Source organism: Anabrus simplex, chromosome 1 (genome assembly GCF_040414725.1).
Source record: "Anabrus simplex isolate iqAnaSimp1 chromosome 1, ASM4041472v1, whole genome shotgun sequence".
NCBI classification, from domain to species: Eukaryota; Metazoa; Arthropoda; class Insecta; order Orthoptera; family Tettigoniidae; genus Anabrus; species Anabrus simplex.
In genome coordinates this window covers 1,631,884,261-1,631,910,383 of record NC_090265.1, presented here as the reverse complement: position 1 = coordinate 1,631,910,383, position 26,123 = coordinate 1,631,884,261, and the positions used below count along the sequence as shown (strand labels likewise).

Below are 26,123 nucleotides of genomic sequence, written 5' to 3'. Positions count from 1 at the left end.
CATAAGACCTATCTGTGTCGGTGCGACGTAAAGCCCCTAGCAAAAAAAAAAAAAAAAAAATATGTTGATGACCTTAAACTCTACAGGGTAATTGAAAAGATGAGTGACAGTGAATTGTTACAGTCTAATATGATTGATGCAAAAAGTGGAATTTAACCCTAAATATTTAAAGTGCAGTGCAATATCCTTCACAAAGAAAATTGCTAGTTAATGTATTCAATTATCATATCAAGGATCAAGAAGTGAAGCATGTTAATAAAATTAATGATACTGGTATTATTTTTAGTAATCAAAATGATCTTTCAATGAGCATGTGTTAAATATCGTTAACAAGGCATTTAAAACGTTAGGTGTCCTCAAAAGAAATTGCAAGACTTTTAAATCTGTTGTCCCATTGAAAACCCTGTATTTCTCGCTTATACAATCTAGTTAAGAGTGCTACTCTGAAGTGTGGATCCCTTCAAAGCAATACTTAGTTAATGCCTTAGAGCGAGTAATAACATAAACACAATGTGTACATGAGAGTTGTGTATTACACAAAATGTTTATCAACTGCATAAAATGACAGCAAGTTTGTCCTTGCTATGCAATCAAGTAGATGATACTGTTCACAGCGTTGTCCACAGAGTACAGGAACATTGAGATGACGCCTGGTGAAATTCCCGATGGATGCAGATTCTGAAATGAAATCCATGTGTTGCCATTCTCACATGTACATGTAGCAGTGGGAAGTTAGGGGCCCTCCATTCATCTGTGCTCAAGGCCGGCGTGTGATAGAAGTCTTTGTCTATTGTATTAGCTTTTTATTCCCTTTCCCATATATGGGTTTTGTATGCTGGGGTTTGTGGCAGATTGTTCTTTATTGCTATCTCCCTGATGAAGAAGTCTGTGTGTGCTAGTAGATAAACGAGTCTGGTCCTTGTCGTTTGGGATAACTGAAGGACTCTCCGTATATAGGTTGATTTCATGGCCTCCAGCCTTCTTAGATTAGCAGGAGTAAGGTGGATCCAAATTTTGGTGATTACATAACAGGCTATGGGGGCAATCTTAATGTGGAAAAGTTTTAGAGCTGTGTCAAGTGATAGCTTTTCAATGTTCTTTATGTCAAAGATGGCTCTAATTGCTGCGGTGCATTATTCTCCTGTATGTTTTGTGAATGCTTTCCCTGTGACTTGAAAGGTTAGTCCTAGGTATTTATACGAGTTAACCAACTATATCTTGTCGTTTCTGCAGTGGAAGTTGTCTAATTTAGAGATACTGCCTCCTCTCCTGAATTTCATGATTTTTGTTTTGTTGGTGTTTATCACTAATTCATTTTCCTGCAACCACTTACAGAGCTTAGTCAATCCTATGTGCAGGGTAAATCTGCTTTTCGAAAGAACAACCATATCATCTGCATAAAGGATCATTGATACTTCATCTGATGCAACTTCTCTGAATACATCATGAGTTAGCATGTTAAATAACATTGGGCTAAGAGGGTCTCCTTGGAGAATCCCGTTTGTTTGGAGTATGGGCTTAGATTGACTTACTCCATTGGTGATTGATAGCAGATTGAACGCTAGTATACTCTCAATTAGTTGCAGGAGAGGGTTTCGTTGTCCTAGAATGGCAGAGAGTTTCCTTATCAGGATGTTCTGATTCACACTATCAAAGGCTTTGGTGAAGTCTACAAAGGCAACATATAAATGTCCTCCGATTTTACTGGTGGTCCCATATGTTTGCAAGTATTTCCTCAATAGCCTGGAGTGTGGATTTGCCGGGTATGAAACCGAACTGTTCTTCTGGCATATGTGCCATGGCTAATGGTAGGAGGTGTGTTGATATAACCTTCGAGAGAACTTTGAAGAGAGCGCATTCAAGCGCAATTCCTCAGTACGAATCTGGAATATCTTTTGGTCCTTTTCCCTTCCACAGAATCTGGACAACTGATTTTCCCCACTTTTCAGGGATATTTCCTTGTTTGATGCATTTGTTGAACAGAGCAGTCCAGAGCCCGATAGTGAATAGTAGTGATAGGACTTCATTGGTCAAGTTGTCGGGACCAGCTGCTTTTCACGGTTTCCCTCACTGGAATGCCACCCAGACATCTTCTGTTGTGAATTCATTTTGCACTTCGGACATTTGTGATTTATTATAGATCTTGGAGAAGTGTTTTTCCCATATCTCCATTGGCATTTGAGAGTTTATGTTACATTGTCGAGGTTCTAGTATTTTATAAGGAGTGTTTTTCGCTACTGTTATGATTTCGAGCTCTTTCTTTCTGGCATACTGAAGACTCTTTTCTTTCTTTCTTTCTCCTCTGTGAATTCTGTCAATGCTTCGGCTGTTTGTGTTTCCCTCCATTTGTGCAGTTTATCTAGTGTCGATCTTCTTAGGATGTAGCATTCTTCATCAAACAAAGGTTTGCTTATTCTCTTTGGAGGTTTTTCTCTGGTTGATTTAATAAGGGATTCCTTGAGCATCTCTAATGCTCTGTCTATATTTCCAGTCTGAATGAGTGCTATGATTGTGACTCTGTCCAAATTTTCATTCAGTGCCTTTGTATTGATTTGGTGAGGTGTCCATCTTAGAGTATAGATCAGATTCTCAAAATGGATCAGTATCAAGCTGTCATTGATAGATTATGATTTGTTTTGCACAAACATGCCTGTTGAGTCTCTTAGAACTAGGTGCAAGTATGTCAACACACGTTTCATACAAATATGTATCAGTAATTTCCTTGACTGTCCCAATTTACTCCAGTTGCTACCAATTCATGTTCCTTCCCGCAACAACTGACAGGCTGTCACCTTTCACTTACCCAGGTGCAGAACGGAATCACACAGGACTCTTGATTTATGCAGGCCCTAAGATCCCTGAAAGAAATTAGCGGGATGGTGGATGTATTTCACTCGTCAGCTAGTGAAATTTGCAGACATCTTATAGACACTTCATAGACAGTGCGTTCCTTGTATCATTTTCTGCGCACTTGGTAAATGAAAGTTATACTTCCTTCGGTCATTTCAAATGTATAAACACTTTTCTGTTTTCAAGGTTTTTCCCCTTCCTTATGTGTTTTGTAAATATGTATATATTATATATTGCTCAGTTATAATTATTAGTAGTAGTAAGTGCTGTTAATATTTTTATTATTTGAATATATTATATCATATGTAATTGGAGAATTCATAACCCTGTTGATGATAAAAAAACACATCAAATCAAATAAAAATATTCTTTCCATCTCTCCAGTGATTCCCTAGGATCTGCAATGATTTCTCCTAATTTATCCAATGGACTGCTCATTCCACCCCTTCTCCCTCGAAGGTTCTTTATTACAGTCCAGTAAGGTTTCCCTGTCGCCTGATTAAGCCTTTCTAAGTTATTACCAAAATCTTCCCATGATTTCTTCTTGGACTCTATAATATTTAATTTCGCTTTGTTTCTTTCATCTATGTACAATTCCCTATCAACAGTAGTTCTTGCTTGGAGCCATTCTTTATGCACGCACTTCTTATGTTTACAAGCTGCCCTGACTTTATCATTCTACAAAGACATTCGCTTTTTAACACACAATTGTTCCTACACATTCCCGAACCATTTCTACTGCAGCATTCCTGCATGTCACCAATTCTCTTTCTTTATTTGAATCTGCTGACTGTCTTCCCAATTATGTCCCTTGTTTTTAATTTCCTCGTCCTGAAGATTTTCTATCCTCATCTGTCAGCAGACGGACTTAAGTTCCTCTATCCTAGGTCTAGTGACACTTAGTTCATAGCAGATCAGATAAGAGGACTGAATTGTCGAAAAATCCCCAAAATTTCCATACATTCCTATAGATTTTCTGATTTCAAATTTAGTTATGATAGGTCTATTGTGGATCTGGTGCTCCTACCTTCCCATGTGAAGTGTTGTGCTTGAAGAATGAATTCGTAACTGCTAATCCCGTAGTAGCATAGAAGTCCAGTAAACTCTTCCCATTTCTATTAGCTTCCATATCCTCCCAACATTTATTCAATCACCTTCTCTGTCCTTCAGTTCTATTTCCAATTCGCACATTGAAATCGTCCATTAGCACTATCCTATCATTACTTTTGACCCTGACTACAATATCACTCAGTGCTTAATAAAATTTTCCTACTTCATCTCCATCTGCTCCCATCTCGTCCTTCCTTCAACCCTTAAATCTATCCACATTATTCACTCATTTACGTGCCTAACAGGAACTATGTTGCATGCTATGGTGTTCCTGATAAACAGTCCTATCCTGCACTCTACCCTTCCCTTGTATCCATTGTTAATAACACCTTATAAACTCCTATCTATTTCTTTTTACCTCCCCTTCCATAAACATTATTAACTCCTAAAACATCCAGATGCATCTTCTTTGCTGAATCAACTGGTTTTACTTTCTTTTCTTCCAAAAGCCCCATTAATATGATAGCACACCATTGAATTCCTCACCAAGTTGTTTTCAAGGAGTCCTTGGCCTATAAAATGAAAGCGTGACTCTGTCACTTCCATAGGTCTGAGGTTTGTTTAAAACCTTCTCAGCAAGCTCAGAAAATTTCTGTGAAGTACAATGCTACCCTACTTACAAATGTTGATAGTGAGAATTTCTCCTCTAATGGTCTACGGACCATAGATGGACTGTATAGTCCTAGCTGTATGAGCACAAGGAGGACTACGACTCAGATTATGTCTACGATGCCCACTCCTATTCCTTAGCAACTGGCATCCTGTCTCTGAGGACCACTCGGCCACTGTCCCGGATTCTTCAAGTAGGATGTGACTACAGTAGCCCACAAATATATGAATAATCCTTAAGAATTGTATCTCTAAATCTAATAAAGTCAAACAGTAGTTGCAAAGAGTTGATGTTTCAGTTTGGGCCTCGACCCACATCATCAATATAATACAAGTCATAACTTACCGAGTCCATGTCAAATGGTCCTAGCCCAGTATCCAACGCAAGCTGTCGTTTTTTATCAGGAGTACTATTCTTGAAGCATTTATGTCGCTTGCAGTCAACACGGCAGTAGAGTATATCTTCTAGGTGTCTTCGACAAGGTTTCTGATGAACTGCATTCAGTATGCAATGGCATATATCATTCAGTTTTGCTTTTTCCTATAAAACATCATATCAAACTGGTTTAATGTATTTACATTACATTTACAGTTTACTTGAAATATTATTTTATTGTACAATCTTTCCGCAACAGCTACAGGTTAACCAAGGACAAAGAGTACCTGAATAACAATAATAGATATAGATGAATGGATAAGCCCTACATGAAGTTACTTAAGGATAGGCAAAAGAGTGAGGCACTTCAAACATGATATACATGCAACTCTTGAATCACCAGAGTGAAATCTCTCATTATAGAGTGTACTAACTTGTCCAATATTGTCACAAATAAATTATAACAACTTATATTATAACAACCTTAGAATTGGAGGAGTTCCAAATGAGTGGAAATTATATTCTACAATAAAGATATTCTTACTACTTAAAGCCACTGTGCGTTACTAGGTCTAAGCAAAGCCTCATTATATAATCTTACCACTGATAATAACAGGTATAGTTTGACCAAGATTCAGGTGTAGTGCCACAACATACCAGTGCAACAAGCTGCACCCTTGCCAGATTTGCGGAAGGTCCTGGAAACCAGTAGCAGTGCCACCTTTGTTGATGAATGTGACAAGCGCCTACTGCTTCAAATATGGCATCTCGTATTTTGAAACAATTCCCTTGAAGTGGTTTCCAATACATTTTAACCAGTAAACATCAGGCTAACAAACAATGAAATTTCAAGCAGGGTCAATTGTTTCTGACACAACCCAACGTTGAGTGTAACGTCCAAGTTCAATGCTGATATATGCTGTGCTCTCTTCAAACTGAATAATCAATGCTTCAGGGAATTCCTCGAGAAATATTTTAACTGAACTATCCCACATGAGTTAATGTTCAGAAAACCTATTGTTCAGTTACAGTACATATGATGAAATTACAAGATAAGACAAGAAATTACAGGCAAATACTTGGCAACATAATCATTCATTTGTTAAGTGAAGATTATTGTACACAGATTCTTTTATGTTGTGATGTTCTAAAAAATTGCTAAAACAAAACTATAGCAAACTGTTCAATGAAGCTATAGGTATCCTGTGTCCACAGGGCATTAAGAATGATAAGGTGTTCCTTTCTATTAGCAATGCTGCATCTTATATGATAAAAGCTGGAGAAGCATTATCTATTGTATATCCTAACACGACTCAATTAACTTGTGTAACACATGCCTTTCATCATGTGGCAGAAGTGGTAAGAGGCAGTTACCCCAAAGTAGATTTGTTGATTTCCGTAGTGAAAAAGTTTTTCTCACAGCTTACAGAAGACTTCATCTTTTGAAAGAAATGTACCCAGAAATTCCATTGCCACACAAGCCAATTATAACTAGAATGGGTAGTGGCTGCAAGCGGTTAAATATTATGCTATACTCTTTTAACAATATTCTGCATCTGATGGACTCCAAGATGCAGCCTCAAATTATTGAAGCTGCAAAAACAGTTGTCTGTGACACAACTGTGAAGAATGACCAAATTCAGCATAATTTTTTATGTAAATGTAACAAAGTGAAGATGAACACTGTACTTTCAAAGAACCCTGGATATGAAGAGAAAGATTGCTGCAATACAGTGTGGAGATTTAAGTGTGAAGATATCACAGGACTTAACCTCAGCAGACATTGTGAAGTTCAAACATGCTCCCATTATCTCTTCTGATGTTGAATGCAGTTGCAGTCAACATAAATCTTCCCTCAGACAAAAGATGATGATACACTTTCCCACTTAAAAGAACCCTTTGAAGTCCACTATTTTGGTAACAGATAGTGTTTTCTACAAAGTTCATATTAAAATGAGAAGTGCAACATTATGTTTCATGAAGGCCTGCTTTGTTTAGCTTCAGTGAACTTTACATTAAATAGAAAGGATCGTTTTATGGAATTTTAAGTCCACATATAATTCCGTATTTCAATAAAAAATAACTAACTACAACGGTGGACAAAAAAAGGTGGATCACTTTAAGAACAAAAACTGTATTTATTTATCTTACGACTTGCTTTTTCTTCATTCTTACAACATATAAAATGAAATTAACCAGTGTTCTGCATACTTCATACTGATTATCATAGTTTTTTTTAAAAAGTTTATTCAAAAAGTTCTTAGATGCTGTAATTTATGAAAATTTATGAAAAAGTCATACCTGTAATTAACATTGCATTACACTCTACACTTATCTTGCGTTACCACCTCTGGCAATGATTATGGCCTTCATTGTTCGCAGCATGCTAGCTAGAAGGTTCTGTATCATTTCTTGTGGGATGAGCGACCACTCTTCCAATAGTATTGCCCACATTTCATTGAGGGTGTCAAAGTTGTGATGCTAAACATTTCGACCAAGCATATTCCACAGGTGTTCTGTGAGACTGAGGTCTGGAGTGCAAGCTGGCCAGTCGAGCGTTCGCATCCTGACTTCGTGTAGATATTCCGTCATGCAGTGAGTGGCATGGGAGCATGCATTATCATGCATCAGGATGAAATTTTCACCATCTAAGGTAGCATAGGGGATTGTAACATCAACTTGGGGGCAACATGAGTGCAATTTAAATGTAAGGATATTAGCCCAATGGTGAATTCAGTAGAATCCTAGTGAAATAAAGTTGGGTGGTGAAAGCACAGTCAACACTTGAGCAATAGGTCAAGTATAGCAGAAGATTGACAACAGGCAACAGCAAATAGACAGTAATCCAATAATGTAACAGTGTGCATTCAGAGCACCTCCGTCGTTGAAAAGAATTTCCATCCGGGGCTCACCATGATGGAGCCACCCCCAAACGGTGACCTCTCGGAAATGTTGTAAAGTGAATATCAATCCTCGAACTTCCTCACACTCTCTCTCTCTCTACCATCAGGTGACTGGAAGCATAATAGTGACTCATCTGTAAACAGTACCATTGACCACTCAACCGCACCATATCATTTTATGGTACGTTTGCCTTTTCTGAAATCTTCACATTCCTAGCGATCTCTTGTATCTATTGTGAACTGTTAATCTTTCCCATCATGTGTTGTTACCACTACATAATCTTTCCTTATTAAGGCAGATGGCATTTTATACGTTAGCATAGGTCAAAGCATTTCTTTTCTGCCCCGTCTTGTTGGGTTATCTTTCTGGTGGGTTGTGTGGAGAGTTTTGACTTAAGAAGATGGAAGGATTGGATTTCCAAGTCGCCTTTGTGGCATATAAAATATATTTTAACAGATTCAAGATGTCTTTGTACACATCTCGGCCTTTCGAGAATGTTAATTGCTTATGTAATCGAGGTATTTATTTTTCTTTAATCTACTCTTGGTTTTATTATTGCTTCGTTCTGTGCTCACCATGGTTGGGTTAGAAAGGCTTCCCTCATTATGTGTGTTTCTAATTTATTTGTGTGTTAACTTTGATTTTTCTTTACCGATTTGCTATGTTTGTTTAGAGAACAGAAGGTGATATGGATTCATGTGTGGGTGTCTGTGTATGTGATTGTTTGCTGTGTGCCATCCGAGACCTTTTACTCATGTCGCTTCATTAACATTCCGATTGAGCTCATGTTGTGAAAATTCATAACCTTTCTTGGGACTGGAAATTCAATGTTGTCCCAGACTTGGCCGTTCCTCTCATCCTAGGTACTGACTTCATGTTAGCTACTGGACTGTCGATTGACTTCATTAGTCGGTCCTTCGCTTTCCGTTTTAGATCGAACGAAAGTTTCCCCTTTGAGAGTCCTTTCAGAAACAAGCCCCTGTATTCCATATCTGACGACAAATCTTACATCGGCCTAAGTGATCTGTCTGAAAATCAAACTTTCATGCTAAATAGTCTCCTGGAAGAATGCCTTGATGTACTGTCTGCAAAGCTAGGATGTGCTATGGAGTTTTCATTTTGTATCATACTGAAAGATGACACGCCTATTAGACTCCCTCCTTTTCCTTGTTCTCCTCCTAAACTAGCCGCCCTGAGGAAGTGCGTCAATGATTTGTTGGATAAGGGTGTAATAAGCCCGTCGAAGTCGTTTTACAGCAGTCCTGCCTTTCTAATCCCCAAGAAAGATGGTTAAGTGCGTCTGGTCATTGATTACAAGGGTCCTGAACCGTAAAGTAATCTTCGACATTTTCCCTCTTCCTACGATAGAGTCTGCCTTGCAGTCCTTTGGGAAAGCCAAGTTTTATTCAGTCTTCGACTTCAGTTCAGCTTACTTTCAGATTCCCTTGGATCCTAGTTGTCGCAAATTTACTGCTTTTGCAACTCCTTTCGGCCTGTATCAGTTTAATAAGGTGCCTATGGGTATCTCCATTGGTGGTCAAGCGCTGAGCCGCATACTTGACACGGTCTTCAGTGACTTAAAGTTCTCCTGCCTGTTTTCGTAGCTCGATGATGCCGTGATCTTTTCTAACACCTTTGAAGAACACATTGCCCATCTCCGTGAATTTCTCACAAGGCTAAAGAGGCATGGTTTTACGGTCAACCCAGAGAAAGTATCCTTATGTATTAGACGGATCAAGTTCTTGGGACACATTATCTCCGATTCTGGCATCTCTGTAAATCCCGACAGGGTGAAATATATCCATGAGTTTCCTAGACCTAAGAATGTCCGTGGTATCCGTAGATTTTTTGGTATGGTTGGGTTCTATTGTAGGTTCATCCCAAACTTCTCTGACATTTCTGCCCCTTTGAACCTGTTGAAAAGAAAGAATACTCATTTCTGCTGGGGTGATGCTCAAGAACAAGCTTTCAGCAAACTCAAGGATACTCTCTGTCAGGCACCGGTCCTGCACAGTCCCAATTTCGACAATGACTTCGTCCTTCAATGCGATGCTAGTGACATTGCAGTCTCTGCCGTTTTGAACCACAGGTTAGAGAATGATAGTCTAGCCCCCATTGCATACTTCAGCAATATGCTACACGGTGCGCAATTAAGCTATTCTATTTACGAGGAAGAATGCTTGGCTGTCGTTCTTGGTGTTGAAAAGTTTCACTCCTACCTAGAACACCGTCATTTCTGGATTCACACCAATAATTTGGCCTTATCTTGGATGAGCGCAAACGTAAAAAAGTTAGGGAGAACGGCCCACTGGATACTTCGCTTGTCATCTTATAAATTTACTGTTGAGCATGTGAGAGGCAAGGACAACAACTCTGTCGCGCATGTTTGATGGCGTGGAAAATCCCAACGATAATACTGAATGCAGTTCTGGTTCTAATTTTTCAGTCAACGTTCTTCAAAATTACCCCTGGAGCTTTACGAATATAGGTGAATTCAAAAGGCAAGACGATGAGTGTGTTAAGATAATGGACGGGATTTCCAAGAATGACCACAGCTACGAGTCTTTCAAAATTAAGAAGGGTCTCTTGTGCCATAAGTGTCCTCGAAACAAGTCCTCGAAAGTATTTATTCCCTGTGCCTTGTGGACTATGGTTCTGAATTACTACCATGACTCATATTTGGGAGTGCACCTTGGATAGCTAAAAACATTTCATAAAATCACTCAAAATTACTATTGGCTGAGCCTAAAGAAAGATGTCTGTGAGCATGTCAGAACCTGTGACGTTTGTCAAAAGTGCAAGCCCGCTCAAAATAGTCAAGTCGGATTTCATTCTGCCGATGTGGCTAATGCTCCTGGATAGAAACTATTTATTGATTTCTTCGGACCTCTAGTAAGATCCCGGAATGGGCATATCGGCATACTTATCAGTCAATGATGGTTTTTCTAAGTTTGTTTGGCTGTTCCCTGTCCGTTAAAATTAACTCTGCTGTCACCATTAAACTGTAATCCAATCATATTTTTGCCATTTTTGGACCTCCCAAGACATTAGTGTCAGACAATTCCTCTGTCTTCACCTGTATTCGTTTTCAGAATATGTGTTTTTTGTGGGGTATTAATCATATCCGTCTTAGCCCTCACCACCCTCAACCGTCTCTAATCAAGAGATTCCATCGTAACCTCAAAACAGGTTTTTCTGCCTTTCACTATAATAACCAGTCCCGTTGGGACTCCTATTTGTCTTTTTTCAGCCTAGGTTTCAACACCGCTGTGCATTAATCTAGTCAATTCACTCCAGCCGAACTGTTTCTGGGCAGAATCCCCAATGATCCGCTTATGTTGCAGTGGGATATTGAATATTTCTCCGCTCCTTCCCGTCGCCTGAGTGTGGAAGAAAAATGGAAAATAGCTTCCAATCATCTGATAAAAGCGAAGAACAAGGTGGCTCTGAGGTATAACAAGGGGAGGAAACCGGTCCCTTTTGGTGTTGGAGACCTAGTTTTAATCAAGAAATTTCCTGTCAGTTCCGCCTCAGACCATGACAGCGGGAAACTATGTCAGAAATGGTCTGAGCCAAAAAGGATCGTTAAATTTCTGGGACCTGTGATGGTCGAGCTGGAAGACGTTGCTACGCATGACTTTTCCAAAGCCCATGTAACCTTGTTAAAACTACATTACCCAAGTAAACCGTAACATACATTTTATTTCATTTTTACTGAGTTATCATATTGTCTTCTGCATCTACCATGTGAACTTGGATTATATCTTAGCGAGAAAATGGTATACTCAGACCTCTTTCTGTTTCAGGAATAGAAAACTGTTCTCTTCTTTAAGAAATCAGATGAATAACACAGACTAATAACGGCAAAAGGAAAACGAGGAGACGAATCGTAATATATGGAGAAAATGAAGTAAGATCATATTCGACATGCCCATGCTTATACGCTTTACTGGACTGCGACACACTTCAGGTCTAAAAAGACTCTGTTCTTCATCGTTTTCTTATGTTGACCTTAGTGATAGGACATTTACATCTACACGTGTTCTGAAGGAAAACGTGCATTCTCAAACATGTACCCACCTTTGTATTGTACTCAATGTATTACCTTAGAATTAAGTTTATTTGTAGTCGTGCGCACACATTTAGTTTAAGTTTCAGGCTTCAAGTAAAATGAATTCTTCTTGTCTGATCAGCAAGACAGAATTAATTTTCGAGGGGGCACTTAGAATATTTCAACTGCACCATATCATTTTATGGTACGTTTGCCTTTTCTGAAGTCTTCACGTTCCTAGCGAACTCCTGTATTTATTGTGAACTGTTAATCTTTCCCATCATGTGTTGTTACCACTATGTAATCTGAATGTTAATTGCTTATGTAATCAAGGTATTTATTTTTCTTTAACTCTTAACCCCACAAACCTGGACCCAATGTTTGGGAAGCCAGGCTCTGCCTGTCACAAGTCAGGACAAAGGGCAAGTGATAGAGGAGTAACACCTCTTTAAAAAACCTTGGTCCAGCTGACCCGGCTGGTAGTCCCATGTAAGGGTCCCTTGCCAGGGTTACGGCGAACACCTCAACAGCAGTGAAGGCGGAGAAGAGGGACTTCGGAATGGTGGAATTGGTGGAAGGGGCAACCCTCCTATGCTGGGTAAATAAAATAGGAACTGCTGCCTTGCAGTAGAAGTGGGAACTTCAAAGGCTAAGGGAAGAAATCCCGACAGAAAATCAGCCTGGTGCCTCAGGCTTAAGATGGCAGCCCCGTCAAGGCACTCGGAAGCAGTGGGTTAATCACTCGCTCTTCTTAAATAATCTGATTATAGAAACTGAAGCGAAATTACAAAACCGGACGGATAATCTGACGACAACCTTTGGCATGAAGAGGATAACGAAAATTGTTTTCTGGAATGTGAGGACCTTGAGGAAGAAAAGCAGACTAAACCAAGTGACACGGGAAATGAAGAACTATGGGCTGGACATTCTGGGATTGAGTGAGGTGAGGTGGCCAGGATTTGGCGAGATACAGACAACAGATGGAATTACATTTCTATATTCTGGTGGTGAGGACGAAGAGCACAGGGATGGAGTGGGGTTGCTGCTCAGTAGAAATGCAATGAGACATCTTATGGAGTGGAAGCCGATTTCCAGTAGGCTACTGACTGCTAGATTCAAGACCAAGATCAGGAATGTGACCATTATCCAATGCTATGCATCTACAGAACAATTGGAGTTGGAAAGAAAGGAAGAATTCTACCAAATGTTGTGAGATGCCACAATGAAGAAAAGTAAGAAGGACATTCTCATAGTTATGGGAGACTTCAATGCGAAGGCTGGCTCAAAAAATGAAGGATTGGAACATATCATGGGTATACACGGTCCTGGTGAGATGAATGAAAATGGGGAAAAATTTACGGAATATTGCGCAAGCCAGGACTTGGTGATAGGTGGCACGGTGTTCCTGCATAGGCGGTGTCATAAGATCATGTGGGTGTCTCCTGATCAAGTCACGGAAAACCAAATTGATCACATTGCGGTGAGCAGGAGGTTCAGAAGGAGTTTGGAAGATGTTAGGAACAAGAGATGAGCGGACATTGGCAGTGACCATCATCTTGTTGTCGCCAACTTCCGTATAAAGATTGTGCCAGTCCATCAGAAGTTCAACACTCGGCACAAGATGTTTGATGTTAGTAAGCTAAAGAATCAGCAGACATTGGAACAATTTCAACTGGAACTTAGCAACAGATTCCAGGTGTTGGATTCTGAGATAGAGAAGGATGTGGAGACTGTATGGAGCAAGGTGAAGAACATCTTTGTGGAAACAAGTGAGAAGCAGCTTGGGTACAAAAACTACCTGCGGAAGGAATGGATATCTGATCAGACCTGGGACAAGATAAATTATAGGAAGGAGATAAAGGCCAAGCTAAATATATGCTAAACTAGACAGCAGAAGGCTCAAACACAAGCTGAGTATTCAGTAGCAGATAAGGAAGTAAAGAGGAGTATACGAAAGGATCACAGGAAGTGGATTGATGAGCAGGCAAAGAAAGCAGAACAGGTGGCAAAAAGGGGTGATATAAAGGAGCTTTATGGTATCACAAAGATGCTTTCGAAGAAAGGTTTTAATAAAACTAGGCCTGTGAAGAGCAAGACAGGCGAGATCCTCACTACGTGCAAACAGCAGCTGAGTAGATGGAGGGAACACTTTGCGGAGGTTTTTAATAGAGATGTGGGACTGGAAAAAGAGCAGAAAGGAGAAGAATAAGGTGAGGAAGAAGCAGAAGGTGATCCAGGCATCGGCCTTGACTCTCCAACCCAGGGTGAGATATGGACAGCATTGAAGCAAATGAAAAATGGGAAGGCACCAGGTCTGGACAACATTTCAGCGGAAATACTGAAAGCAGACCTTGATACTACAATCAAATTACTGCACCCACTGCTGGAGAAGATATGGAAAGAGGAAAAAATACCGACCAACTGGAAGAAGGGGCTGATAGTCAAGTTACCGAAAAAAGGGGATACAACAAACTGCAACAACTGGAGGGGGATCACCTTGCTCTCAATTCCAAGCAAAGTGCTGTTGCGAGTCATCCTGAATCGCATAAAGGATTCAGTAGAAAGAAGACTTCGAAAGGAACAGGCGGGATGGATCTCATCAATACATTTTGAATCATCATAGAGCAGAGTGTGGAATGGCGGAGTATCCTCTACCTCGCATTCGTGGACTTCAAGAAAGCCTTTGATTCTGTAAATCAAAGAATTATGTGGAAGACCCTCAAGGAATACAGAATTCCATCAAAGATTATCAACATCATGAAAGAGATGTATGAGGGGTATGAGTGTCAGGTTCTTCATGAAGGGAAACTAACAGAAAAGATAAACGTCAAGTCTGGAATGAGACAGGTGTGTGTTCTTTCTCCCACTCTGTTCCTGCTGGTCCTAGACAGTGTGATGAAGAAGGTAATAGGGGACGTACGAGGGGTGTTCAATGGGGGATGAGAGACAGGCTTGAAGAACTTGACTTCGCAGACGACATTTACCTTATGGCGCAACGGTACTGGGAAACAGAAGATAAACTGAGTAGGTTGCAGAAGGAACCGGAATGTGCAGGTCTCATGATCAACACAAGCAAGACTAAAGAGATGAGGATTAATTCGGATGTCATGACCAGCTTGACAGTAAATGGAAAGGAAATTGAGCGAGTTGAGTCCTTCGTCTACCTTGGAAGTATAGTTACAAGGGATGGGGGAGCTGAGGAAGATGTTCGAAGCCGTATCTGGAAGGCAAATGGTGCGTTTGTCCAGCTCTATCCCATGTGGAAGAATAGAAACATCTCCAGGAAGACTAAGCTTCGCCTCTTCAACAGCAATGTAAAGTCGATTCTTTTATATGGTTATGAAACGTGGGAAGTTACAAAACAGATCAATAACCAACTACAAGTGTTCATAAATAGATGTCTGCGTCGCATAACAAATGTGAGGTGGCCAGACATAATCTCTAATGAAGATATTTGGACCTTGACCAATCAGCAGCCAATTGACATCCAGATCAAGGAGAGGAAATGGCGCTGGATCGGCCACACAATAAGGAAGGTGGATGGAGCTGTTGAGAGGGCAGTGCTGGACTGGAACCCTCATGGCACCAGAAAGTGAGGTCGGCCAAAGAAGACCTGGAAGAGGACGATCGAAAAGGAAATCGCAGAGGTTGACAAGACCTGGAGCGAAGTGAAGAGAATGGCCAGGAACCGTACTGTGGGGAGAAATTTCGCCAAGGCTCTATGCTCCAGAGGGAGCAACAGGAAATAAGTCAAGTAAGTAAGTCAATCTTCTCTTGGTTTTATTATTGCTTCGTTCTGTGCTCACCATGGTTTGGTTAGAAAGGCTTTCCTCATTATGTGTGTTTCTAATTTATTTGTGTGTTAACTTTGATTTTTCTTTATCGATTCGCTATGTTTGTTTAGAGAACAGAAGGTGATACGGATTCATGTGTGTGTGTATGTGATTGTTTGCTGTGTGCCATCCAAGACCTTTTACTCATCACATAAAATCAGCTTCATGGTCCGTATCGCACTTCAATAGATTCACAATTGAGTATTTATTTATTTTCCACCTAGTCGATACAATGATTGCTTAAGGCAATTTATGGTTAAAAGTGGTACATGTTTCGTATATTATCAACATCTTCAGCCACATAACACTGTTTAGATGAAAAATATATAAATTGACAAAGTAACGCTTTAGAGGAAGTGTCCTTAAAATTAACATAAGATTGACAACATTAAAACAAACAAATAATTCAAGAGAAAATATATAAATTATTTCTACAATTAAAGCAGTCGTCAAGGAAACACTTGTACAATATTCCAATATTCTATGGAATATTCTATGTAAAAATTAATGTAATTAATGGAACAATTCCCTCCAATAATTACGATTTCGTTTTTACAAAATGATCCACTTTTTTGTCCACCAGTGTATATACCGTATGTACATATTTAAATAATTATTAATAGATATAACTCTGTTCCCTGATTATATGGTTATTTTGTTCTGTTTTGAGAATAGAGTATTCACTACCCATTGTTGTAATTGGCTGGCAGGCAACTTTTATGACCTCTTATAAGCAGCGGTATTCCCTTTCCCAAATGTTAAAGATTTCTATGTCTGAAAATTCCTCGCCCTTTAAACAGGTTTTTTTTTTCCTAGTGCTTTAATATTGCACTAACACACCAAAGGTTTCTGATGCAGCAAGGATGGAAAAGGGCTAGGATAGGGAAGGTAGCAGCTGTGGTCTTAATTAAGGTATGCCCCAGGATTTGCCTAGTGTGAAAATGGGAAACCATGGAAAACTATTTTCAGGGCTCCTGACAGTAGGGATTTCAAACTCACCATTTCCCAAATGCAAGCTCACAGTTACGTGACCCTAACTGCATGGTTAACTTGCTCGGTCAAAAATAAGTGGCCTGGTCACTGACATTTGCTACATATGTTATTTAGTTAGAATTTACAGACAACCTGGGTCTGTGGTTTTTGACAAAAATACTAAAACTATTATCCAAAGAATATATTCACCGTCTGTCTGTTAGGTCATCAGCCCAGAGGCTGGTTGGATCCTCAAATAGCACCACCAAAGGTTATGCGGTTATAAGGAAACCCTAAAAACCAATGGCAGCACCAAAATGAGGCGTACTAGGCAAGATGAGGAGTGAGGTAGTTTGCCATTGCTTTCCTCACTGGGTCAGAAAGTACTATTGCAGCACGACTGACCCTATGAGCAGCACTTTTCATAACACTCAGATGCACTAGTCATGCTCTGAATGTCATTACTCAGCACTATCCTTACCCCAGCAACTTCCATATTGTCACAGCCATGGATGTTGACTGGGACTTCAGTGGAAGCTACACTTTACTCTGGCCTGTGCCAAGAGATGGATGCAAAAGTACTGTATCCATGAAGAAATGACAGCAGGCAAATATATTCACTATAAAATATTAAACCATAAAAAGTGCTTGGAAAAGTAAAATGATATATTCCAGGAGAATATCTCACAGTCCAGTGTAACTGATGAGAGGGCATGGTACAAAATCAACAGACTAAATTAGATGATGGGGATAACTTCTAGAAACACATTTTTCAATAGCAATTGACATTCACATCAATGATAGTGTCTTTGCATGGCAACTGGACTAGCTGGTAGGAAGCCTGCATTGATGTCCAAGGTGGACATTTTGAAGACGTGACCAAGTTTCTCTCTTGCAACTCAAAATGGCTCACATTTCACTCCTTTTCTTTTTCAGATGACTGGCTACACAGTGTAATTGGTTAGGTTCTATTTAGGTTCTATTTATGCTCAAGTTTGCAGTTTCATATCCCTACATGGTTGGCATTTCAGGGAGCTTAAATGTGAGAGACTTATGTGAAAAGCTTAAACAGCATGCTGGAGAACAACTTTTCAGGCTAATTCTGACAGTCACAAAATACATTACACCTACACAAACAGACACTCAGTCACAGTACACTATCAATGGGAAACCATGGAAATTTCCTAACATACCAACAATTTCAGTAGGAAGGAAGAAATGGGTAAAAAGAGCCTGGATACTCATGTTTAAAACAGCTAAGATACTAGATGGATACAGAAGCAGGGAACAGCCACGGAAAAGTACAACCAATCAGCGACTGCTAGCCACCACAGTCAAACAACCAGTGCAGACCCTCTTGGCACAGTGAAAATACAGACTGTGCAGAGAACAGTGTGCCACCATCATATATACTGTAAGTACACAGCCACAGCTTCAATTCACTGCTGAACTTCTGAGAGAGTAGATTGCTTGAAAGGCAGTTTCTGGTGAAATTTTGGGAGCTACTAACACAATCTGAGCATAGTCTACAACCCCGGAAAATTACCTCTATATTCACTGAAATGTTGGACGTGAAAGCATAAGATATGTTCATGATGGAGCACCAATTTGAATGGTTCTTTCTTGGTCCATGGTACCGTATGGTAGCCATCCTGAATGTGTGTTTCCCTACTTTTTCCAAGTCAGTATTGATTGAGCAAGCAGAGAGAACAGATGTGCTAAGTAGTAGGGAAGAAGTAGGGAAGAGTTTATCATGGAAGGGGTTTGTGGTAAGGAACATAACAAAAAGAAAACACGGGAGGAGGGGAAGAAATCCAGGCAGAATAGCATTACTAATAAAGGAAGAAATATGCAGTATGATTGAAGTTTAAGCTAGATGGTCGAGAACCAAATGAGGTATGCCTGGCTTTTTTATATAACCACCCTAGTGGCTCGGCATATGCAAATGATAGTTTCATCGAGGAACTGATAGAGGAAATTAGTGGGATCGGTGAGAAGTATGAAGAAACGGGGATGATATTGCTGGGTGACTGGAATGCAAGAGTAGGAGGCTTAAGTCCAATAAATAACAAAGAGGGGAATGAAATAATGAGGGGTGAGAGATGGAGTAAAGTTATAGGAGGAAATGTTTATGGGCACAAACTCCTGGAACCATGCTCGGCAGGTAATCTATACATTCTGAATGGTGGACTGGGGATAGGGAGGGGAATTTGACGTATATTACGAGGCAAGCAGGGAGTGTTATTGATTTGGTAATCCGCTCGGAGGATATGTTGGCGAGAATAAATAATATTGAGTTTGTGGACTGGGCTTAATCTCATCATGCCCCGGTATTTATAAACTTGAGGAGAATGGAGCATGGGGGTAGGTAGGGACAAGGAATGAGGAGTAGAGAAAAGGGTATGAGACTCACTAAATATAAATGGACAGAGGAGGTAAAAGTGAAACTAGATAAGTATTTACAAACCAAACCAAACCAAACCCCATCGCACTACAGCCCTTGAAGGGCCTTGGCCTACCAAGCGGCCGCTGCTCAGCCCGAAGGCCTGCAGATTATGAGGTGTCGTGTGGTCAGCACGACAAATCCTCTCGGCCGTTATTCTTGGCTTTCTAGACCGGGGCCGCCATCTCACCACCAGATAGCTCCTCAATTCTAATCACATAGGCTGAGTGGACCTCAAACCAGCCCTCAGGTCTAGGTAAAAATCCCTGACGTGGCCGGGAATCGAACCTGGGAACAAGAGGAAGATCATGAATTGGATAGTGAAAGAGTGGAAAAAACCAGGGAATATTTTTAGAGGCAGTTAGAAAATGCTGTTTAAAGAGGTAGTTAGTATGATATAGATTTATTCTTATTGATGTAGAATATAGTTGTTGTACAATTGGGCAAGTTTTTAGATGTACTTAGAAAACGATGTAAAAAATTTTTTTTTTAAAGGAAGTGGAATGTAATAGTAATAGGGAGGAGGTAGAAATAAGACAGTTAGTGTGATACATATATATTATATCTTTTGTCGTAGTTCTTGTTGTTGTAAATAGGAAGTGAACAGGGAGAGGGACGCAGATCAGCAGCAGAGTAACAAGGTCTCCCCACACTGTTGGTTAGCAGAGTGGCAGGAGAAAGTGGATGTGTCAGAGTGGGTGTCTTAGGTCAGTTATCAGCTGCCTGACTCAACGGAGCGGACGATGGGGCAGGCAGCTTGTTATCCGTGGGAGGGAGTGAGGGGAGAGGGGCTCTGAGTAAGCGCAAGATGGTCACGTACGGACCTCACACCCATCTGGCTAATGCCAGGCTTCTGGTAAACACCAGGCTTCTTGTTATTAACATCACCTCCTCCTCTTCTTCGTCGTGACCTACGTCACCACGTTCACCGGCAGTTATCACTGCTATTCTTCTCCCTCTAATTGGTTATTTATGTCACCTTGCATTAGTCGAACGACTTACCCATCAACAGATGCCCGAGGTTGCAGGTCATCGCGATGGAGGGTAGGAAATAACACCCACGCTGACACATGCCTAAAGTAAGTAGACATGTTAATTAACCTTTAATGATATTTTATTCACTGTTATTCTTTATCTGCATTTTCTCCAAATAGATCCATTAGGTTTTTAACTGTACAGATCTGGAGAAAATACAGGTTTCTAAAGGCAAAGGCAAAAGGCCTACTTTTTCCAAGTTAGCATTAGTGATGTACAGGATAGTGCCTCATTGCTATGCCCAAAATAACTACTTCAATCACAAAATACACAGAAACACACACTTTCACATATACCACAGCAGCTGAGGATAGCAAATAGTTTCCACATCCAACAGTACATGGCAATACTGACCGCTATGTCCCACACCCCCAAGTAGATCAACACTACCATTATTAACCATACAATATTGGTGCTATGATGACAGGATAGTTTTGTTTATTTATTTTTTTCAAGGCAGTAGTACCGCATCAAGCCATCAGCCAACTAACAAATCTCTGGACAAATCTGGTCTGCTTTTCCATTTGCTTCCATACAGCACGTATAGGCAGCGACTGAAAACAGTGGTGATAATTGAGATTATGTAACCCTATTTCACTTATATATATATATATATATATATATATTGTACGTCCTCCGCTCTCTCCGCTCAGCGCCAGCCAGCTGCACGCACGCAAGCGTGGATATTTCGAGACTCGACGCGCAGTCTTCAGTGCGCGTGCCTGTAACGTCGAGTGCAGTATAAAAGGAGCTCCCTGCCTGTCACTCTCCAGGATTCTCCCCAGTGTCCTGCTCCAGAATACACTGTACGTCGAACACGGAGGCTACTCCTCTTAAAAATGTGTCTCGACCAGGTGGACTGAATTCTGGTAGTATGAGGTTTCACCTCAGGTCACTGCTCCAATTTCCCCTTCCTTCATTCCAGTCGAGCCCCGATGCTGTACTCTACACATCCCCAATCTCACTCAGGCTCCGACACACACATTAGATTCTCTAATTGTGAACTTAGCTGTCATTCTGTGCAAGCTCATGAACTCAGACACTGCAAGTTAGAAGGAACTCTATTAGCTAATCAATGCTAGTGAAACTGATAGTTTTCAACTATCACGAACTGAACATTCCTACGAACTATCTTTTCAAGATAGAAGCTAGTGTAAATACATTCAAAGTGTACATAGTGTATAGAAACAGAAACTCTCTCAAGCTTAATTATCTACTTTGCTTCAAGACAATTTATGTTTATTCCTGTAAATTTATGTGTGAAGCAAATAAATAAGTTGTGTTCTTGTAAACCTTATCCTGTTTACAACAATATATATGTTTGTATTCTAGTAATTTGTTGGTATTACTAGTGACCAAGAGCTCAACTCTCAGTTTTTATGTAGCACTCTCATGCAAACACAAAGGTGTCGAGTTTCTTTCTTCTTATCCATCTGGCACTATAGTAGGCACGCTCTGAATTGGTTTCTTAGGCTGAGCAATCACGTACAAGACCACGCAAACATATAACCCTCTCATGCATAAACAGCTGATTTTAGAAGAAAATAAATTTTAGGATCATAATATAAAGCATTTGATAGTCAAATTACAAGACAAAGTACAATTTTTAAATTTTTCTTAATAAAAAATAAATAAAAAAGATTATATGAGGATGTTAAGCCTTGAGCAGACTCCTTGGTGCTATTCGACAGGAGTAGGCTATGTGCCAGCACCGGGTTTCACACTCTCCCTTCCTACTATCATATATCACGTCATTCATTTCATCTCATTAACTCCTCTGATGAGGTTGACGTCAGAAAGGGCATCCGGTCATAAAAACCTGCTACGACAGATTCATCTCTCCTCATACCCGACCTCGTAGAGAATCAGGACAAGGGTTGAACAAACACAAAGAAAAAAGATTAGAGTATAATTATTGCCACAGCATATGCATGGATAAATGACACAAAGTGCACTTCAAAATATAAATATTCAGTACTAGGACCTTATCAAACACTCAATGAGATAATAAAAACAGTAATTTTAAGAGTGCTCTCAATACACCTTCCTCCTCTTCCTCTCACTGCTTGCATTTTCAAGGTATTCAAAAGTAAAGCAAATATTCTGGGAAATAATAACTCTTGTAATGTATTTAATATCTTATCACCTTTAAAATCTTTCCACAGATCCTTTATGGTAATATGATGATCTAATGATACTGCAATAGCTCAGTATGGATACCTTGGAAATATGTACTCCCATGTGGACACTTTTTATGAGAGAATGAGATAAGGAACGTAATTTACAAAAAAATAAAATAAAAAAATACATAGAATTACCATTTCCCCTTAAACCAGCATATCTTCAGTGTTTGAAATATCATGCAACTCTCTCCTCAGTCCCAGCCTATGAGATGTGGTAGCCACTGTGGTAAAGATAATTTTTCTCCAAGATTTACTGTCACTGATTTGCCAGATTATATCATGGATTGTTCTTCCTCATGTACCAATAATCTGGTTTATCCACCTTGTTAGGACTCTTCCCTGTAGCCTCTGTTCCTTTGTTTTGCCCTGGATGATGAGCTTTTCCATATTTTCTGGTCCTCAGCTCGTTACATGGTGACTACACCAAATCTGGCTTGAGAGCCTCCTTTCACTTTTAAGCTCTTTTAGGATGGAGTTATTTGTGCAGTGATCAGTCCACAGAACTATCAACATCTTTCTTATTCATGTTCTTCTTTCTCAATGTCCACGACTCATATTCATATATTAGTATGGGAAATACTAGAGGTTTACCAGTCCTATTTTCAGGTTCTTGGAAATATGATGGTCTTTCCACAGTCGTGTTCATTTTTTCATTGCCACCTGGGACACGTTGCATCTTCATCCTGATTTATAACTGTTAGGTTCTTCCATCTGTCAAACCTAATTTATGAATAAATAAATTTAGAAACTATCCAAAAGAGAAAACATATGATAACAGAATTATACCCGAAAAAGAAACAACTTAATTTAAAACAGAATGACATGTTTGATTCTTGAAAAAACATCATCAGATCCTATGAAATTACAATCAAAAGTATTTAGAAATGTAACAAGTACAACTACATTACATTCCTTCAATGTAGTCACCTCGAAGTCTATTACTTTTTGCCAAATGTCGGAAACCCATTGGGAACCACTGGCAAGGCATGACGGAACGCTCTAGAGGTACATTTGCCATGTCAGGAAATCGGCGGCCTCGGAGGGGTTCCTTCAACTTCGGAAACAGGTCAAAGTCATAAGGTCTCATGCCTTGTGAGTACAGAGGGTATTCCAAGACCTGCCAATGCCAATGTTGCAATAAGAGCTTGCGACATGATGTGTGTTGTCATGCAACATGATAGGGCAATTGTCTCACAATAAACGTGGACGTTTACGCCGCATAGCAGGACGCAAATGTTGCTCCAGAAATCGGCAATGATAGGCACTGTTAAGGGTTTGTCCCTCAGGCACAGCATGCGAAAGAATAACATCCTCATAGTAATATGCCACAATCAGCATAAGCTTCACCTGATTGGGTTCCTGTTGAACTGTCTGTTCTGTGGACATGGCGAGGCTGGGTGACACCATTCATTCGACTGGCGCTTTAATTAACGCTCGCAGGTTCATGCCCTCGTCTTATCAATAGCAACAATACGCTGCAGAAATGCGTCTTCTTCGTTGTAGTATCTGTTTAGGTGGATGTCAGCCGTGCATACCAGTGCCACTTCTGTACATCAGTGAGTTGATGTGGAACCCAACGGGATGCAATTTTCCTCATCTTAAGACATTTCGTCAGTATGTGCCACACTGATAGATGACCGAGACCAACCTCTACAGATAATTGCAGGACTGTCCATCGATGGTCTACGGAAACGAGATCGCACACAATGTCAATTTGATCTTGAGGAATAAACAGCCGACCTGTGCGGTGCAAATCCGCAGTCTCGTTCCGACCCTCATGAAACGCCTTGACCCATTGTGCAACCATCCTTTATGGAAATGCATTCTTGCCACAGGCTTCACGTAATCCTCGATAACATTCTAATGCATTTTTGACATGGGCAACCTCGATTTTAATCCACGAACACTGATCACCTTTTGAAAACATGTTTTAGAGCAGTGAACTAACTCAACACTCGTCACTTCAACGCTACACAGCAACAACACTCCCAAAACGCTACACGCAACAACACTCCCAACTGGATGCCTGTCAAATGCAGACTACACGTTGACAACAACGCCACATGAACGCTCCCATATCCTATTTGCGCACGCCCGATCTCTGGCAAGTTTCTGGACTACGTTGTCACTACTGTATTTACAGCCCTTGTATAAACATTTATGTTTAAATTCTGTTTAAATCCTTAAATACTTAAAGTTTGGAACTTATCTTAATGAGATTCTCACCTCACTCCTCTCTGCATTCTATTTTTAATTAAGTTGTTTCTTTTTCAGGTATAATTCTGTTATATGTTTTCTTGTTCAGGTAGTTTCTAAATTTATTTACTCATAAATTAGCTTCGACAGAGTGAAGACCTAACAGTTGTAAATTAACTAAGTCGAAACTGGAAAGAAATAGTTCCAAATATCACAAATTCTTCATCCTGATGACCGGGACTTTTGTAAAAAGAGATCCAAAATAAATGTATTCATTGAGAATTTCAAATCAATCTAACCGCTTTATCTCTGGGTGACTGTCACTCTGCCTGTCCACCATCATTATTTTAGTTTCCGAGGTGTTCAGTTCCAAACAGAGTTCCTGGCTCTCCTTTTCAATTAACAGGCAACTAATACTTAACAAATTGAAAATTCTGGGTGTTCTTCTAAAGCAATGAGAAATATACCAGGAGCAGCATGTAATAATCCTTCCTTATTTCTTTTCTCAAGAATTATAACTGCTAATGTTATGGCATTTACATGAAATAGTCTAATGTAACTTAAATGTAATTTAAAAGCTTTACAGTTGATCAAACACACGTGTTTTTCATTATTTGTTATTTTACTGGCAGTAAATGCTGGAGTAGAAACAAAGTTGGACATCGTTAAAAAAAAAAAAAAACTTGTGCGTTCGACAGACTAGAAAGCTTCACAATTAAGTATTTATTTATTTTCCACCTAGTCGATACAATGATTGCTTAATGCAATTTAATGGTTAAAAGTCGTACATGTTTCGTATATTATCAACATCTTCAGCCACATAACACTGTTTAGATGAAAAACATGTAAATTGACAAAGTAATGCTTTAGAGGAAGTGTCCTTAAAATTAACATAAGATTGACAACATTAAAACAAACAAACTTCATCTAAAGCATTACTTTGTCAATTTATATATTTTTCATCTAAACAATGTTATGTGGCTGAAGATGTTGACAATATAGATAAGAAAGTATAGACAAACGTAGACGAGAGAGGTGTTGCCACCAACTACTTCTAATTCAAACTCAAGACCTGCTGTTTACTATATTAAAACTTACCAGAGTACATCACAAGTTGGAATATATTACACAATATAAAAAATTTCTTCATGACAAAGGTCCATATCAATATGACGCATACCAACTTCAGAACTTTCTCGAAGATTACCATACACAGCTAAAATCAACATAACATAAAAGCAAAGGAACTACACAGAAGATAGAAGAATGGAACCTATGTAACATGAACTAAAATTTTTTAACAAGTGTCTACCTATACTTACAAAATTTTAATGTGTTAAAACTTTTTAAGTGTTTTATATTATGACCCATATGTTTTAATATGTCCTACATACTCATGTTCTAACTTATTGTAACTTTTTACCTTGACTACTGATATTTTAATTACATGCTACTGTATACATTTCCATCCCCCATTAGACATCCGGATGTCTAATACAATAACAACTTGTGAATTGTCTAATGGCTGGAAACAAATCATGTACTAGCTGATGATGGCCGT

General features: G+C 39.6%; 1 protein-coding gene across 1 annotated transcript in view; it reads right to left on the bottom strand.

Moving 5' to 3' along the window:
• LOC136863227 (serine-rich adhesin for platelets) overlaps positions 1-26,123 on the bottom strand; it is a 367,265-nt gene that overhangs the window by 16,477 nt on the left and 324,665 nt on the right. The window contains exon 8 of the mRNA XM_067139599.2: positions 4,916-5,110. Within this exon, the coding sequence (XP_066995700.2) occupies positions 4,916-5,110 (195 nt within the window). The remainder of the gene's footprint in view (positions 1-4,915; positions 5,111-26,123) is intronic.